The sequence below is a fragment of the Melanotaenia boesemani genome, chromosome 11 (genome assembly GCF_017639745.1).
Source record: "Melanotaenia boesemani isolate fMelBoe1 chromosome 11, fMelBoe1.pri, whole genome shotgun sequence".
NCBI classification, from domain to species: domain Eukaryota; kingdom Metazoa; phylum Chordata; class Actinopteri; order Atheriniformes; family Melanotaeniidae; genus Melanotaenia; species Melanotaenia boesemani.
In genome coordinates, this window is record NC_055692.1 from 12,408,773 (window position 1) to 12,423,919 (window position 15,147).

At 37.7% G+C, this 15,147-nt stretch overlaps 3 protein-coding genes and 1 long non-coding RNA gene across 5 annotated transcripts; 1 reads left to right on the forward strand and 3 right to left on the reverse strand.

Moving 5' to 3' along the window:
* Positions 1 to 82: 82 nt before the first annotated feature.
* On the forward strand, positions 83 to 2,326 carry si:dkey-174n20.1 (uncharacterized protein LOC796174 homolog). 2 transcript variants are annotated; one of them, XM_041999384.1, is made up of 4 exons: positions 83 to 475; positions 692 to 934; positions 1,287 to 1,589; positions 1,810 to 2,326. In XM_041999384.1, the coding sequence occupies exons 1-4, from the start codon at positions 355 to 357 to the stop codon at positions 2,067 to 2,069; spliced, it is 927 nt and encodes a 308-aa protein (XP_041855318.1). In that variant the 5' UTR covers positions 83 to 354; the 3' UTR covers positions 2,070 to 2,326. The 2 variants fall into 2 exon arrangements, with proteins under 2 accessions (XP_041855318.1, XP_041855319.1); XM_041999385.1 differs by having other exon boundaries at positions 83 to 346.
* A 4,359-nt stretch (positions 2,327 to 6,685) lies between these two features.
* LOC121649618 (ubiquitin hydrolase B-like) lies at positions 6,686 to 8,280 on the reverse strand. Its single transcript, XM_042000577.1, has 6 exons — positions 8,246 to 8,280; positions 7,816 to 7,892; positions 7,581 to 7,689; positions 7,405 to 7,462; positions 7,055 to 7,212; positions 6,686 to 6,936 (listed from the first exon to the last, which is right to left on the reverse strand). Exons 1-6 carry the CDS (start codon positions 8,252 to 8,254, stop codon positions 6,931 to 6,933), a joined length of 417 nt encoding a protein of 138 aa, XP_041856511.1. The 5' UTR covers positions 8,255 to 8,280; the 3' UTR covers positions 6,686 to 6,930.
* LOC121648557 (ubiquitin carboxyl-terminal hydrolase 26-like) lies at positions 8,273 to 9,645 on the reverse strand. Its single transcript, XM_041998755.1, has 7 exons — positions 9,533 to 9,645; positions 9,293 to 9,445; positions 9,041 to 9,091; positions 8,776 to 8,907; positions 8,557 to 8,680; positions 8,351 to 8,397; positions 8,273 to 8,294 (listed from the first exon to the last, which is right to left on the reverse strand). The coding sequence occupies exons 1-7, from the start codon at positions 9,643 to 9,645 to the stop codon at positions 8,273 to 8,275; spliced, it is 642 nt and encodes a 213-aa protein (XP_041854689.1).
* A 19-nt stretch (positions 9,646 to 9,664) lies between these two features.
* On the reverse strand, positions 9,665 to 10,540 carry LOC121648563. The gene is made up of 3 exons (XR_006011995.1): positions 10,513 to 10,540; positions 10,326 to 10,396; positions 9,665 to 9,685 (listed from the first exon to the last, which is right to left on the reverse strand). It is a non-coding gene; the product is annotated as an uncharacterized LOC121648563 (long non-coding RNA).
* Between the last annotated feature and the right edge of the window lie 4,607 nt (positions 10,541 to 15,147).

Sequence of the window (15,147 nt, forward strand, 5' to 3'; positions counted from 1 at the left end):
CATAAACTCTAAGTTAACGGTCAGCTTTTCCTTTAATTCATCTAATAATTTGTTCTCGTGAGAGTTGGACAGTTTGCGCGTGCGCACTGCGTCTGCATCTCTCAACGTCTGGACATGAATCAAAAGGGGATTGTTATTAATATATTGAATTGATTTGTTGTCATTTCTTCTGCTAAATACATCCTGGATCATCTCCAATCAGCACTTTTAGCTGCTACAAGAACCAGAATATTGGAATAAGAAGGAAAATGTGTAACTTTATTCATATCCAACCAGGAAGCTAACCAACTAGCATATCCAGCATCAATATCAGTGGCAGCTCGTATCAGTTTTGTAGCTAGATCTCGTGGGGAAATGTATTTTCTTTACACAATTATTGCGTCCTTGATTTTGTTTTTCATATTGAAATGGATTAAAACGAGGAGATATTTCACGGATCTGCGAAGACTTGATGGTAAAACTGTTCTTATTACAGGTAAATAAAGTTAATTGATACAGCGGATAACCTGCCTTCATAGCCTAAGGTATAAGTAGCTTTCACCGTTCACATCACTGCAGTTTGGATTTGGATTGCAGAATTTACTCACTCTCAAACAACACTGATGATGCTCCTATAAAATTATGAATACTGCAAACTAAACTGATGCATAGCATGATATAAACATAACTTTACTTTTTGCTCTTGTTCTAGGTGGAAATTCTGGTATTGGCAAGGAAACAGCTATCGCCATTGCAATGAGAGGTGCCCGTGTCATCATTGCTTGCAGAGACAATGACAAGGCTGAGAAGGCTGTGAGAGAGATCAAGTTTAAGAGTCGCAGTCTTAATGTTGGCCACATGGAGCTGGATTTGGCCAACTTGAGCTCTGTAAGGGAATTCTGCAAGAATTTTCTCCAGAGAGAGAAGAGACTTGACATCCTGATCAATAATGCAGGTGAGACTCTCAGAAACCATTCAAGATCTCTTTAATCAACACTATCATCTTAGAATTATAATTTCTTCTTTTAGATAGCACAGAAGTTTAGTGACAACATGTATCATAAGTTCCTTTAGGGTGCAGACACCCACTTAGTCCTGAAAGACTAACAGTGAAGGACACTTATGAATAATAAGTGCTCCAATTTAGTAAACACATAAAATCCCAGAGCACACTATCTGATCATAAACTCAGTGACACCTCAGCTAATTCCAATGTCATTGCATGGTTATGTGAGGACTGCAAGCCATAACATACCTCCACTTTATTGTGTTTCACATAATTTTCTTCTCTTGTTTTGCCTCCTCAGGCATGCCCAGCATCCTCTCCTGGACAGATGACGGCTTCAGCATGTGTTTTGGTGTTAACCACTTAGGTCACTTCCTGCTGACCAATCTGCTTCTGCCTCGACTGAAGGAATGTGCCCCCAGCCGTGTCATAACGCTCACATGCTCCAGCTACAAGTACCAGAAACTGAACTTCCAGGACCTCAACTACAACCTGGTGCCCTTTTTCACCTACTGCCGCAGCAAGCTGGCCAACATCTACTTCAGTCAGGAGCTGGCCCGCATCACAGAAGGGAAAGGAGTGACATCCTATGCTGTGCACCCTGGTAAAAACTTGCTTTGTCTTTCATCTTGAACTTAAAGGGTTAATGAGATTTGCAAATCATTGCATTCTGTTTTTATTTACATCTTGCACAGCGACCTAATGTTTTTGGAAATGGGGGGTTGTACTTGAATGATCTCTAACTTACAGTATTTATATATTTGAAAGGTTAATGTTAAACCTGCTAACTTTGCAGTTGATTTTTTTTTTTTTTTTTACCCCAGGTTATGTCCAGAGTTGTTGGACGTGTCACTACTCATTCCTGTTCCGGATGCTGATGCAGGTGATCATGTGGATGTTTTTTGTGCCATGTGAGATTGGAGCTCAGACCGTCATCTACTGTGCTATGTCAGATGAAGCTGCCCAGCACAGCGGTGGTTACTTCGTGGACTGCCGACCCGCCACTCTGCGCCCTTTTGCAAGAGATGCTGGTGTGGCAAAAAAGCTGTGGGAGGCCAGTGAGAGACTAGTTAAACTGGCATAATGGACACTGAGGAAACAGAGTCTTAGTGGACATGTTCAGTGATTCCACCATCTTTTTACATGTATATTTATAGATGTTAAGATCTGTTTTGCATTTAATTTTGTTTTTCCATTTTTTTGTTTAAAATGCAGATTAAATATTTTATGTTTATTTGTATTTAAAAATTAAATTTGCTCGTAAAGGGGTTGAAACTTTTTTGTTTGTTTGTTAGTTGTTTTGCTATTATTCAGACTTGTTCAAATAAATACTTAATTTACCATGTCTGTTATTTTTCTGGTGGAATACATGATCTGATTAAGAATCTTGAAAATCCTGCGGGACTCAAAGATCCAGATGGCTAAATTGGTCAAGGCTACCCACCTGGACATTGTGATGATCAGCAAGAAGAAGGAACATCAAAAGCTGCAAAAGTACCAAGGGCCGAAGGAGAAAGCTTAAAAGATGTGGGGAGTTAAATTAATAGTGATGCTGTAAAAATCAGAGAAAAGCAATGAAAATATCAATGTCTGAAAACAAATCAGACAAAAACTTTATTCAAACTTCAGTTCACCCTCTATTTTTCTGTATTGTTTAAATTTAACTTAAAAGGGTAAAACAGCGACAAATAAGCAATGTATCTTAAGGAAATTTGGGGTTGAGTTACATTGAGTGATTCCTTTGATTAAAGGACAATAAAACAACTTTAAAATCCCTTAGATTTAAATGACCACTGACATGATGTGAGCTGATCTCAGAGACACGTATCACTCCAAGCTGAACTCGTACATACTTATTTCATATCAAAACAGGATGTGTAGTTTTAACAGTGAGGGGGACTCATTTGGGACTGTTTGAACATCAACACAAAAAAACCTGAAGCTAGCAGACAGATGAAAATCACTATCCCAAAGTTTAGCATCAGTGTTACACAGCTCCACAGCTTTTCTCCCTCTATACCTGAATGGTGGTTAGTACCTGCTGAAAATGTCAGAAATAAAGTTTTACATATTTAAAAACTGAAATCAGGCCTAATGAGGAGAAACTTTCACTTTATTTCTCCTTCACTGGATGATTGTTTACTATTAAATGTTCTGTGTAAAATAAAGCATAAATCGGAGGTTTTCAGCAGTATATTCATTCTTCATAAAGTTTTCTACATTGCTTCAATCATGTTGACAGAGAAATGTTTAAAGAAAATGGACACACACAGAGCTGGAAACATTTTTATTGGAGTCTTTTTATTTTGCAGCTGCATTATGTTAAATGACTGCTGAAATAAAATCCTAAAATATCTTCATCATGTAATTGTGTGACTCATGTTTCTTGCTGTGATCACCACTAGATGGAGACTAAACCAACATTTTGCTCCTGTTTCTGATTTCATGAACTCAAGAAGGAAGCTGCAGTTCCAACCAAAGATTTTGTTAGGGAAATTCTTCCCAGCACTAACACCAATAAACCTTCAATCAAAAGAAAACACAGAGTTTTTCTCAATGTGTACAATTTTACTTGAAAGGATCATGTGTTCGGTCCAAGTATGACACACACACACACTGAATTGTTTTACACATAACAAGGCGTTATGAAGGAAGGTTCATAAATTCCCTCCCTTAAACATTACAGAATCTTAAGATTTATGCTTTAGCATTTTCCACTAAAAGATAGGACATGCAGAGCTGGAGATGTGGGTGGATTTTTAACCTCATGCTGCCTGTTATTTTATGCTTTTCTTTTAAGCCCTAAATCAGTTAATAAATCTGCATGTTCTGCTGCAGGAGGCGCAACAAGAGGAGCAACTGGTACAACACCTGACATGTAAGGCTAAGTGGGAACAGCATGTGGTTGCTCAGTTAATGCAGATACGTAGGGGGAAAGAAATTATTGTGGAGGCTCGACTGGTCAGAGAGCATCAGTACCAGGAGCAACGAGAAAAGGACTTTCAGAAAACTTTGTGCAGAGATGCAGTGAAACAGGACAAATAAAGAAGAATAATCCTTTGTGTTTTTGACTTTTCCATTCCCAATAGCAGTGTGAGCAGAGCAGAGCAGCAGTGATTTTAGGGAAAAGGCTGGTTTTAGTAGTTTGTATGATGACAGCATCTATGATATCAGGTTGAGAGAGACTGTATGTTTTTGTATTGTGTCTGTTAAAGAACAGTTGCTGGCCACCACACCACAGTTCAACAAACAAACTTAAATCTGAAGACTGAAATCTTTTGTGTCGTGTGAAAAACCTACTGTGACGTATCAAGTGTCAGTTTTTTCTTAAACATGTGTTCACTTTTAAATTAATGCGTTTCTAAAATTTTCAAATTAAAGTTAATATTTAGATATTTTTTAAAATTAGGCTTGTGTCAGCATTTTTGTACATTGATTGATGCAAATAAAAACAAAAGAAATCCAGACACACAATTGAATTACATTTTTTTATTAGCTAATTCATAAAAATAATTTCCTATCTAAGGAATCCAACAGATTAGATCAGTTTGATTTAATCTCCCCTCCTGAGCAAGCACACGGCGACAGTGGAGAGGAAAAACTCCCTTTTAACAGGAAGAAACCTCCAGCAGAACCAGGCTCAGGAAGGGCGGCCATCTGCCTCGACCGGTTGGGGGTGGAGCGGATAGGAAAGAGGAACATACAAGCACAAGAACTCTGAGATCTGGCGACACCTGCTGAGAAAGAAAAGAGAGAAACACAAGTTGATGACGAAGGTTTTGAGTCTTCATTGCAGTTGAACCAGGTCTGAGTTCGGGCTGGAGTCCTTCTTCATGCCGTTCCCCTCTCTCTGTCCATTTTCCTGTCTACTCCTTACTACCAGACATCCTTAAGAAAAACAAACAACAAAGATATCATTATCTTCATTTGGTAATATCAGTACTGTCATATGCAAATGGAAATTCAAGAGTAAAAACATGAGTGTGAGTATAGAGGCAGTCAGTGAATCATGGGATGTCCTGAGCAGCTTAAACCTATACCATCATAACTAAAGGGAAGGTCAAGGGTCAACCAAACCTGTTCTTATTATGAGGTTTATCAAAAAGGAATATTTTAAACTTAATCTACATGTAGAGAAAGTATTTGCTTCTTGAACCCAAACTGAGAGGGAGTCCGACAAGACATGGGATTAATATCCAAATTTTCTCCCTCCCATTCTACTTTTAAAAACTTTATGAACCACAAGCCTACAGTCTAAGAGCAAAGTACTCTGTTGGGACTATATGGAACTATGGCATCTTTAAGATATAATGGTGCTTTGTTAATAAGAACTTAAGAGGGACGTCTGTGTATCTGACGTTCATGCTTTGCTGTCCAATATTGACTTTTGGAAGCACGTAAAAAGTGAAAAGTAAAAGTCCAGGCACTTAAACCCAAAGAACTCTGTCATTTACTCTGGTGCGGGAAGATTTTTTTATGTGACAAAAATTACAAATTAATACTTAATGTGATTGATTTGAGGACAATAATATGTCTAATCCTCTGTAACACAACATTGGTATCACATGTAGCACTGAGAACCAAAAGGACAAGAATAGAAATGAATGTTTTCTCTATGACAAGATCTTTTGACTGCCTTCATCTTTTTTTAGCTTGTATTCTCTAAAATGTGTGTGTGTGTGTGTGTGTGTGTGTGTGTGTGTGTGGAGGGGGGGGACTTCATCTTCTGTTGCTCCAGATGTTTCTTCATCAGGAGGGTTGATAGTGGGGGGGCTTAGCTGCTCTTTGCCACAGGGGAATCTTCCATAATGAAAAACTTACCTTCTGTCGTCCCATGGCTGCTCCATGGTACAAGGGATCCAGGAACCAGTTGTACAAAACACTCTAAGATGCTATTTTTTAAATGTATATTATCATTTTATTCTACCAGAGTAGATAGTAATGAAGTAAATTTTATTTACTGTAATAAGTACATTTTTAAATATGTGTACTCAGCTGGAGTATTAGTTTTAGAGGAACTTGTCTTTTTCACTCTATTACATTTATACAACAATGTTGTACTTTTAACTCCACATTTATTTAGGAATGATCTTGTTACTACTTTAAGTTTAAAGTCAGCTGATGAATTTTGTTTTCATTCCAAAAATCCAAAGAGAAATAATCTACTTATTCTGATGGATTTGTCAAAGAGATGTTTTCATACATACAACTCCAGCATCTCCTAAATTTAGTGCAGAGTTATCACTCAGGTCATATAGTTCATTTAGTGGTGGTGTGCAAACATGATGGCTTTGGTATAGATAGATTATGATAGATGATTCTCCATCTGGAGATCAATGGCCATGTCATAAAACTGTTTAAGCTTTTTCAAATGAAAATGAAGCTTCTACTTAAGTTGAATAAATACTTCAATTTGGGTCATTTAACAAGAAGTGGGAATTTGATAATGTTCTCAACTATTAGAAGCTAATTTTACATTTAAATGTTAATATAACATTTATGGTATCTTAAATGTTAATTTTCTGTACTCCTCACTCAAGTACTTTCACTAACCTGCTTATCCCCAAAGTCTGCACTATCATTTCTACATTTCTATTGCAAACTGCTGCAGCAGAAACTAAAGGTCAGTTCTTTTATACCACTCCACTCTCATCTTTTAAAAGCTTGGTGAGGGAGACAATGTTATTTATTTATAAATGAATGAATGAATCAAACATTAAATGGGATTGGGAGAGAACATATCCCATCTGGTAAAGCTCTGCCCTCTTGTGGTGATCATTTTTGAGGAGCAAAGTTACTAAATAAACTTATGAGTGAATTTCTCTGGTAAAATGGGATTTAGCCTCAAGAGTTACTTTGTGCAGCTGGTCCCTGACACTTTACTTATGGTTGTTTGTTGCTGTGGCTGGATCTTCTGCCCCCCCACCCCCTTTCTACATCCAGTTCTAGATCTGAAAATAGAGAAAATACCTTTAGAAATGTGTGAAGTATTGTGTTGGTTATTTTGATGCCTTCTTTCTCCATCTCACTCTCTTTCTCACATTTTAGGACGTGATAACGTTTTCTTACATGTCTCCGATAGAAAAGGATGTACGCCAGCTCCTGCCTTTTCTTGCAAACGTCCCAGCCAGATGTTTTAAGGACCATTGAGTCATTGAAGGTAAGCCAGTGGTCAGTTGGCTCCAGTGGACAGTCTTCTGGGTCGATGCTGTCACAGATGTAGTGTCCTAACAGGAGAGATTTTATTCATTTGTAAGGGAGTGAAATCATCCCAGCAGAACTGTTCATTAAAAAAGTGGCATATCAATCTTATTCAGTACAGTCGGCAAAGAGTCCTAACCATAGATTTTCAAAGGGATTTAACAGAATTAAATGTTTCTGACAAACATCTGTTACATGTCAGGTTGGGATTTGCTTACCTTCTTCAATACTGCCTGAATGACTGATGGCGCTGACCAGACTGAAACAGCCACCACCCTGAGAAGAAACAGTTAATGAGTGACCTTCAGCACACAGAGCAGGACAAACAGTCCATTTCTTCATTTTCACACCATCACAATGTATCTGTTCCCTGTTATGGTCTGTGTTTCTTTACCATTTTAGATGACACAACTATGTCCCTCTGTATCTGCACAGGGTCATAGATTTTCTGCAGGTTGAAGGATGGAGTGTAGCAAAAACGCTTAAGATGTATGATAAATGTTCTGTAGGATAAATATAAACACATATGGGTGAATGTTGTAGGCATTTATTTGATTGTTACATTATTAGGAAGAACTAAAAAGGGTCGGTGAACCACAGTTTTCTGAAATATGGGGGACGCCACTCACTTTGGCAGGGATGCAAAGGTCAAAGTCTGGCCTGATGACTTTCCTCCGCACTCACAGCTGTATTCCAGCTCCACCTCCTACAGAGCAGCACAGAGACAACAATACGTCATGTCAGAAATTTACTGTCAGCAAACAGCAAACATGACACATCAGATCTGTGATGGCGGCTCAGTGAGGACTGGTGAATCTTACCAGGAGATATTTTTCAATCATGTCTTCAATACACCCTCCAGGAACCAGGTCCAGAGACAGATTAGTAAATTGCTCCTGTCTGACTGATTGAACTCCACACCTGCACATACATTAAAAGTCAGCTGTACTGGTCAAAACCCAGCCTAGATAAGACTATTATAAGGGCTCCACATGGGTAAACATCAGAATATCTAACTTGCATCTCTGACAGATTGCATGGTGTTGAACGGTGTCTTACTTTTTGCATGTTCTGGTGTACTCCATTTTAAATCCAAAGTTGTCTTCCACTGGACAGGTATAGCTTCTGCCCAGGCCCGCTGCGGTCCGTTGAAGCAGAGGAGACAGACTCTCCATGTGTGTCAGGATCGAGATCAGGAACTCATGGGCGTCCTGAACACACACAAACACACAGAAGTATTTAGATATTGATATAGATCATTTCTTTTATCTTGGACCTTATGTCTTTAATAGAGATTGAAGTGAATTGAATATTGACTGTGTACTAAAGCGAGAATTAAGCAACAATTATCAAAATGTTGTCTGACTCACATTCTGCAAACTGTCCATAAACTGCGGGTTCTGGTCACTGATAAGATCTTTAAAGGACTGCAGGAGTTGACTCTTGATGTCAGAGTTAGTTGATTTGTGACAGTCCCTGATTTCAGTCAGTTTTCTGCACAGAGGGAAAAAATGAACATGAATGTGGTTAGATGTGTTTTGCCCATTGTTTTCTTCTAGAGACATTTGAGGGTGACGACGCTGCTTTACTTCAGCAGTTGAGCCTCAGGAACTGATCTCCAGATCTGCTCTGTACGACTGACGCTCGTCACAAAATCTTTTAATGTCAGGAGGCTCTGAAGACTGGAGTTCATATAGCAAGTGTTCCCGAGGTTTGGAAATCTGACACAACAACACAGGTTCAAACAGATGTTAGCATTTTCACTTTACTGACACTTTCAGAGTGGAACTCATTGTCTTCAAGCATTTTCAGGAGTGAATGTTTTGTTGCAGCTTCATAAGGTTATAAACTCACCCAAGGGGGTCGGTGGTTCTCCAGCTGTATTTGTTAGATAATGTTCTTATCCTGGAGAGAGGTGTTTTAAATAAATCGTATATTAGGAGAAGTTTAATCACAAACTTAATGCTGTATGAAGGCTTGCATTGAAAATCTTAATTTCTTGTCATGACTGGCTGATAATGAATTAATTCTTCATGATTATAGTAACTGGACATATAAAAACGAACTGTTGTAACAAGAGATCGGGATCTTAACTTTATATCTTACCAATTGAATATGTCATTTTGGAGGGAGTAACATTCCTCTGGTTCAGAAAGGGACTCCAAGGTGTTCCTGGTGCAGTTTGTATCCAACAAACTGATTTTCAGGTATGACAATGGACATAGACGAGAGGATACACCCATCACCTGCGATCTGCTACTGGAGGAAGAAACAGGTCATTAGAGAAGTAGAACAGACTAGAGTACTCACAAAGAGGCTAATTCAGGGCTACAATCTAAAACTAACCAGAGTTTGCCAGCTGGCTTCTCCTTGTTTTTCTTAGCAGACAAGGGTGACTTGTCTTGCTTGATCTGCTCCACTGTTGTCCTCTTGTCATGATGTGAGAATAATGCACTCATTTTTTGTGTGAGTTGCTCTCCTGTTATCTCTTCAGTGGAGCTGTCACAGAAAGAAGGAACAACTAGTCAGAGCAGCACAACGCTAAACTAGTTTAGGACCTTGGAACCAGTCGACTCAATGAAGTTGAAAAGAAGTAACCTGAGGGTCCCCAGTTTGGGGACTTTGAGAACAGATGGTGCCAAACTGTGCCAACATGGCCATTTTAGAGACCTCGTCCAAACTGCCTTTACTTCTTTTTCCTTAAGCTTAAAATTGATTTCATTTGTGCTTTGTGCCATTTTCATTTAGACTTCACCAGTAACACATTTACCCCAAACGTATTCAAACAGACCTTGTGGTTGCAGAAATATGCTAATTTCATTATGGACACACAATTTTTAAGCAGATACATAAAATATAATAAAGTATACTATACCTAAAAAAACTTAACTTTGCTAAGAGACCCCTCTTGGATATGGGGCTCCCCTTGAATATTAAATGTTATTTATTTATTTAAAAATGTTTCATGCCAACTCTGTTCATAATTGCTGGATTGGACCAGAGTAAGAAAGACAAATGACAGATATGATCAATTCAGTCAGAGGTATTTTTAAATGTAAACACAAAAATCATTGTCCTCAAATGTTGTGTATTGGAGACTGATTTTAGTAATAAATGCAAACATTAAAACAGTCCTTACTTTGTTATCTCTGTTACTTTGTTAGTAATCAAGAAATCGGTGCTCTCAGCCGGAGAGACGCGATGATTCCTCTGTTGGAAAACACACAAGTTTTTCATTAATTTGTGCACTAACAGAATAAGGAATTTAACTGATTTAACAGTGACTTGTAAATATGTGTTACACCAGGAAAGTCTGTGAAACATACTCTGAAACAACAAAAAGGCCAAATCCATCTTGATTTTGACGTCTTCTTCTTGGCCTTTGGATGTTGGGTGTCTGACTTGGTTTGGCTAGACAAAGAAAAATGTTGTTTTTTATTCTTAGATAAATATAGTTATACTGAAATATAGTTAAACTGTAAACAACTAGACTGTTAAGTGTAAGTTTAGTTAAAAATCAAATATATAATTAAGCAATAATCTACAATATTTGGTTATTTCTTTGCTTACCATTTCTGAGAGTTAAGCTTCTTCTCATCTGCCACAACAGTTTTGTCTGTTGTCTTCTGCTCAGAGCAAATAAAAATGTTAGCTACATAAAATATATACAAATAAAATATCACACTTAATTGAAGAAATTATCAGAAATCATCTTTAAAAACTATTTTAAAAGTTAAGATTTTTGTTTGTTTGTTTCTTTTTAGTTTAAAAAAGTCACTGTAAAGCGTAATCTGCAATAAACCTTCTGTAATTCTGAGAAACAAACCTTTTTCCAGGAAAAACACTGTAGAAGAAACATGTTTGTAGTTGGTTGGGTCTTTTCAGAAATCCTGTGCGCTGCTTGAATGTTGGGTTAAAACTGAACTCCAAGAACAGAATGTAGTAAAACTGATGTTCTAGAATGTGAACCTTTGTGACACATTAAAACACATTCTGTTAAAATTAGCATATTTTTGAATTGTCTCTATGAATCTATTCCATAAAGAGTTAAAGGAGCCCTAGATAGTTAGCATATATCATATATCTGCTTATAACAGCATCTACACTGTCTGATATGCATGTTGTACCTAGAGACCACTAAACTGCATCAGTAACATGGCTCATAGAAACAAACATCACAGCTTTCAGATACTTTATTAATTATGTGAATAGCAAACACTTTTACTGATTTTATGCATCGACATAACAGTTTTATCTGCACATGGCTTTTCATATAATGAACCATTTTCTTTATGTTAAAGAAAAATAAACATTTAAGCAACACAACAGAGAGAAGGGTAGATTGAAAATAGATTTATAAAGGTATCTCCAATTTTTTAAACAATAAACCCTCTCAAGCAAACAAATTTAAAATCTGTTTGTCTTTAGAAATATAACATATTTGTGATTTATTACTTTTAATTAAAATTTCTATCCTTTGTTTTATTTTTCATGTTTGTCCCATGCATGTGTGTGGCAATTGTAAAACCAACAAAACAAAACACACAAACTAACAACACAAACAAACTTTAAACACGTAATCAAAAGTCGAGATGGCACTCGACTTTTAATTTGCAGTTTGGCAGTCCTGATTATTATTTTTTGTATGTGAAGTCATCTAGATGTGGAAGAGGATCTGAGTTTATATACTATTTCAAATGTTTATTTCTTTTAATTTTATAATTATATTTGACAACTAATGAAAATCCCACATTGAGTATCTCAGAAAATTAAAATATTGTGGAAAGTTTCTTTATTGAAGACAGCTGGTGCCACACTTTAATCAGCTAATTAACTCAAAACGCCTGCAAAGGCCTTTAAATGGAATCTCAGACTAGTTCTGTTGGCTACACAATCATGGGGAATACTGCTGACCTGACAGTTGTCCAAAAGACAACCATTGACACCTTGCACAAGGAGGGCAAGACACAAAAGGTCATTACCAAAGAGGCTGGCTGTTCAGAGCTCTGTGTCCAAGCACATTAATAGAGAGGCGAAGGGAAGGAAAAGATGTGGTAGAAAAAAGTGTACAAGCAATAGTGATAACCACACCCTGGAGAGGATTGTGAAACGAAACCCATTCAAAAGTGTGGGGGAGATTCACAAAGAGTGGACTGCAGCTGGAGTCAGTGCTTCAGGAACCACCACGCACAGACATATGCAGGACATGGGTTTCAGCTGTCCCATCCCTTGTGTCAAGCCACTCTTGAACAAGGGACGCCTGAACTAAAGACAAAAAGGACTGGACTGCTGCTGAGTGGTCCAAAATTATGTTCTCTGATGAAAGGAAATTTTGCATGTCCTTTGGAAATCAAGGTCCTAGAGTCTGGAGGAAGAGAGGAGAGACACAGAATCCACGTTGCTTGAGGTCGAGTGTAAAGTTTCCACAGACTGATGGACTCCATGCCACGCCGCATTGCTGCAGTAATTCAGACTAAAGGAGCCCCAACAAAGTATTGAGTGCTGTACATGCTCATACTTCTCATGTTCATACTTTTCAGCTGGCCAACATTTCTGGAAATCCTTTTTTTTTTATCGGTCTTAAGTAATATTCTATTTTTCTGGGATATTCAATGTGGGATTTTCATTAGTTGTTAGTTATAATCATCAAAACTAAAAGAAATAAACATTTGAAATATGTCAGTCTGGGAGGAATGAATGTCTACATTATACAAGTTTCACTTTTTGAATGGAATCACTGAAATAAATCAACTTTTTCATCATACTCTAATTTTATGACGAGCACCTGTAGAGGACATTGGATGTCCATGGGTTGCAGAAGGAGGAGAATGAATGAATGAATGAATGAATGAATGAATGAATGAATGAATGTTTTATTTTTCAAACATGTAAACATGTATTCATTGACAAAAACAATGAAGGATTTATACACTGCCCAAAAAAAGTAAATAATTAAAATAAATAGAACTCATAACCATTATTGTGTGAGTCAAAGTCCATCATTCTTCTGGGACATCTATGTGTCCAGTTTGAAAGTAACACTGATTGTGAATCAATTTCACCTGCTGTTGTAGAAATGGAACAGACACATTCCTCATACTTTGCATGCTGACACAGTCACTGAGTTGTCCAGTGGGTCTATACGTTAAGAGGTAATTTTGTTTTTCTCTGTACGTTTGTAATGTTTTTTTTTTTTTTTTACCTCTTTGGTTATTATTTAAGAAATCGATTACTGTCAGCTCTGTTTTTTCTGTAAAAGCAGTAGGAAATTTTCTGGTGTGTTTCTGTTCAAGTGGAGCAATTTGTTGACTGGTGAAAGCTTGGATTGAAGGGTCATTGCCTTCTATTTGTTGTGTTTTTGTCTCCTCTTTCTTCTTTCTGCTTTGCATTTTGCTTTTTCTGTCCCCTCCGGTCAGGTCCGGCAAGATTACATAGGTTCCATAATTCAAAGTAAATAAATAACAGTAAATAGATGAATCAGATTATCAACAGGAGCCTTATATCCATGAACCTCCCCTTGGCAGAGCAAATTTGTCAGCAAGACAACCTCTATAATGGGTCCTGTAGGTGGTGAGACCATCTCCCTGTCTTCTTCCTTTCTTGCTGATCTTTGGTCACGTTTGCATTTAGCCAGTCTGCTCCCCACTAGAGGTAACATGAGACGATTGTCTGAATCCCACATAAGATGTTCAGGTAGTGCAGCTCATCCTGGAGGCCACATCGCTGTGGCAAGAAGGTTTGCTGTGTCTCTAAACACAGTATCAAGAACATGGAGGAGATACCAGGAGACAGGCCAGTACTGCTATCTGCTCCTTTGTACAAGGAGGAACATGATGAGCACTACCAGAGCCTACCAAATTACCTCCAGTAAGCCACTAATGTGCACGTTGAGTCAGAAACAGACTCTATGAGGATGGTATGAGGGCCCAACTTCCACAAGTGGAGGCCCGTGCTCACAGCCCAACACGATGCAGCCTGATTTGACATTTGCCAGAGAACACCAGGATTGGCAGATTCATCATTGTCGCACTGATGAGAGCAGGTTCACACTGAGAACATGTGACAGACATGAGAAAGTTTGAAGGTGCAGTGGAGAACGTTCTGCTGCCTGCAACATCCTCCAGCAAGACCAGTTTGGCAGTGGTGTAACTTTGGCTTTATCAAAGGACAGGACTCAGCCAGAATACATTATGTATGGCGAGAATCTCACTTTTGAAAGCATAAAACCAAGTATGATTTTAGCACATGGTGGGGTAGGGGATCCATGGCTTTTTAATATTTGCATGAAGGGGTCTACAAGGAAAATAGGTTGGGAACCACTGCTCCAGAGGATCAGAGTCCAGCTGGACTATGACAGGGGGGAGGGGTCCTTCTACAACCCTGAAGACATGACTCACATCTGCACTCACAGAGACACTTTCACTGAGAAACTCTTCCTATATTTTCTTTCTTTGTCCAGCTGGAAAATCAAAAACCTCTGAAATGAAAATCTGTCAAAGTCGTTTTACTGACATTTTCAGAAAAATGAATCAGATGTTCAAACTTTTACCATCATAAATTATTGTTCATTAATAGTTTTCAGATTTTTATATGTTTTTAAACTGAAACAAATCAGCAGTCTGATTTAATCTTTATACTAAAACAGATTCAAAGCTTCTTAAATGATTTTCTTCATATCAATATTTTCTCACCACCCAAATGTGTATTTATGTGTAGAATCATTAACATCACCTCTTCATGAACTCAGTTCAGAAAACTCAGAAAAACAGCAGAGACGCAAAGAAACAAAGAGTTTACTAAATACAAAAACTGCAACACATCAGGTAAAAATCTGATGTTGGAAATATGAGCTTTTTAATGTGGTTAGCAGCCTGTCTGATTTATAATTATTTCTTCTTCTTTAGAAGTTTTTCATCCAACTGTGTCATTAGTTTGTAAATATATTCATTTTCTTCTTGTTT

Excerpts from the sequence above, each read along its gene's own strand:
- si:dkey-174n20.1 (XM_041999384.1), top strand. The coding sequence starts at position 355 with ATGTATTTTCTTTACACAATTATTGCGTCCTTGATTTTGTTTTTCATA. Across the intron at positions 935-1,286 it reads CATCCTGATCAATAATGCAG|GCATGCCCAGCATCCTCTCC; the intron begins GTGAGACTCTCA and ends TTGCCTCCTCAG. Across the intron at positions 1,590-1,809 it reads ATCCTATGCTGTGCACCCTG|GTTATGTCCAGAGTTGTTGG; the intron begins GTAAAAACTTGC and ends TTTTTACCCCAG.
- LOC121649618 (XM_042000577.1), bottom strand. Across the intron at positions 7,463-7,580 it reads TAGTTGTGTCATCTAAAATG|GGTGGTGGCTGTTTCAGTCT; the intron begins GTAAAGAAACAC and ends GTTTCTTCTCAG. Across the intron at positions 7,213-7,404 it reads TTCAGGCAGTATTGAAGAAG|GACACTACATCTGTGACAGC; the intron begins GTAAGCAAATCC and ends CTCTCCTGTTAG.
- LOC121648557 (XM_041998755.1), bottom strand. The coding sequence starts at position 9,645 with ATGAGTGCATTATTCTCACATCATGACAAGAGGACAACAGTGGAGCAG. Across the intron at positions 8,681-8,775 it reads CCTGAGGCTCAACTGCTGAA|AAAACTGACTGAAATCAGGG; the intron begins GTAAAGCAGCGT and ends CCCTCTGTGCAG. Across the intron at positions 8,295-8,350 it reads CTGACACACATGGAGAGTCT|TGGAAGACAACTTTGGATTT; the intron begins GTCTCCTCTGCT and ends ATACCTGTCCAG.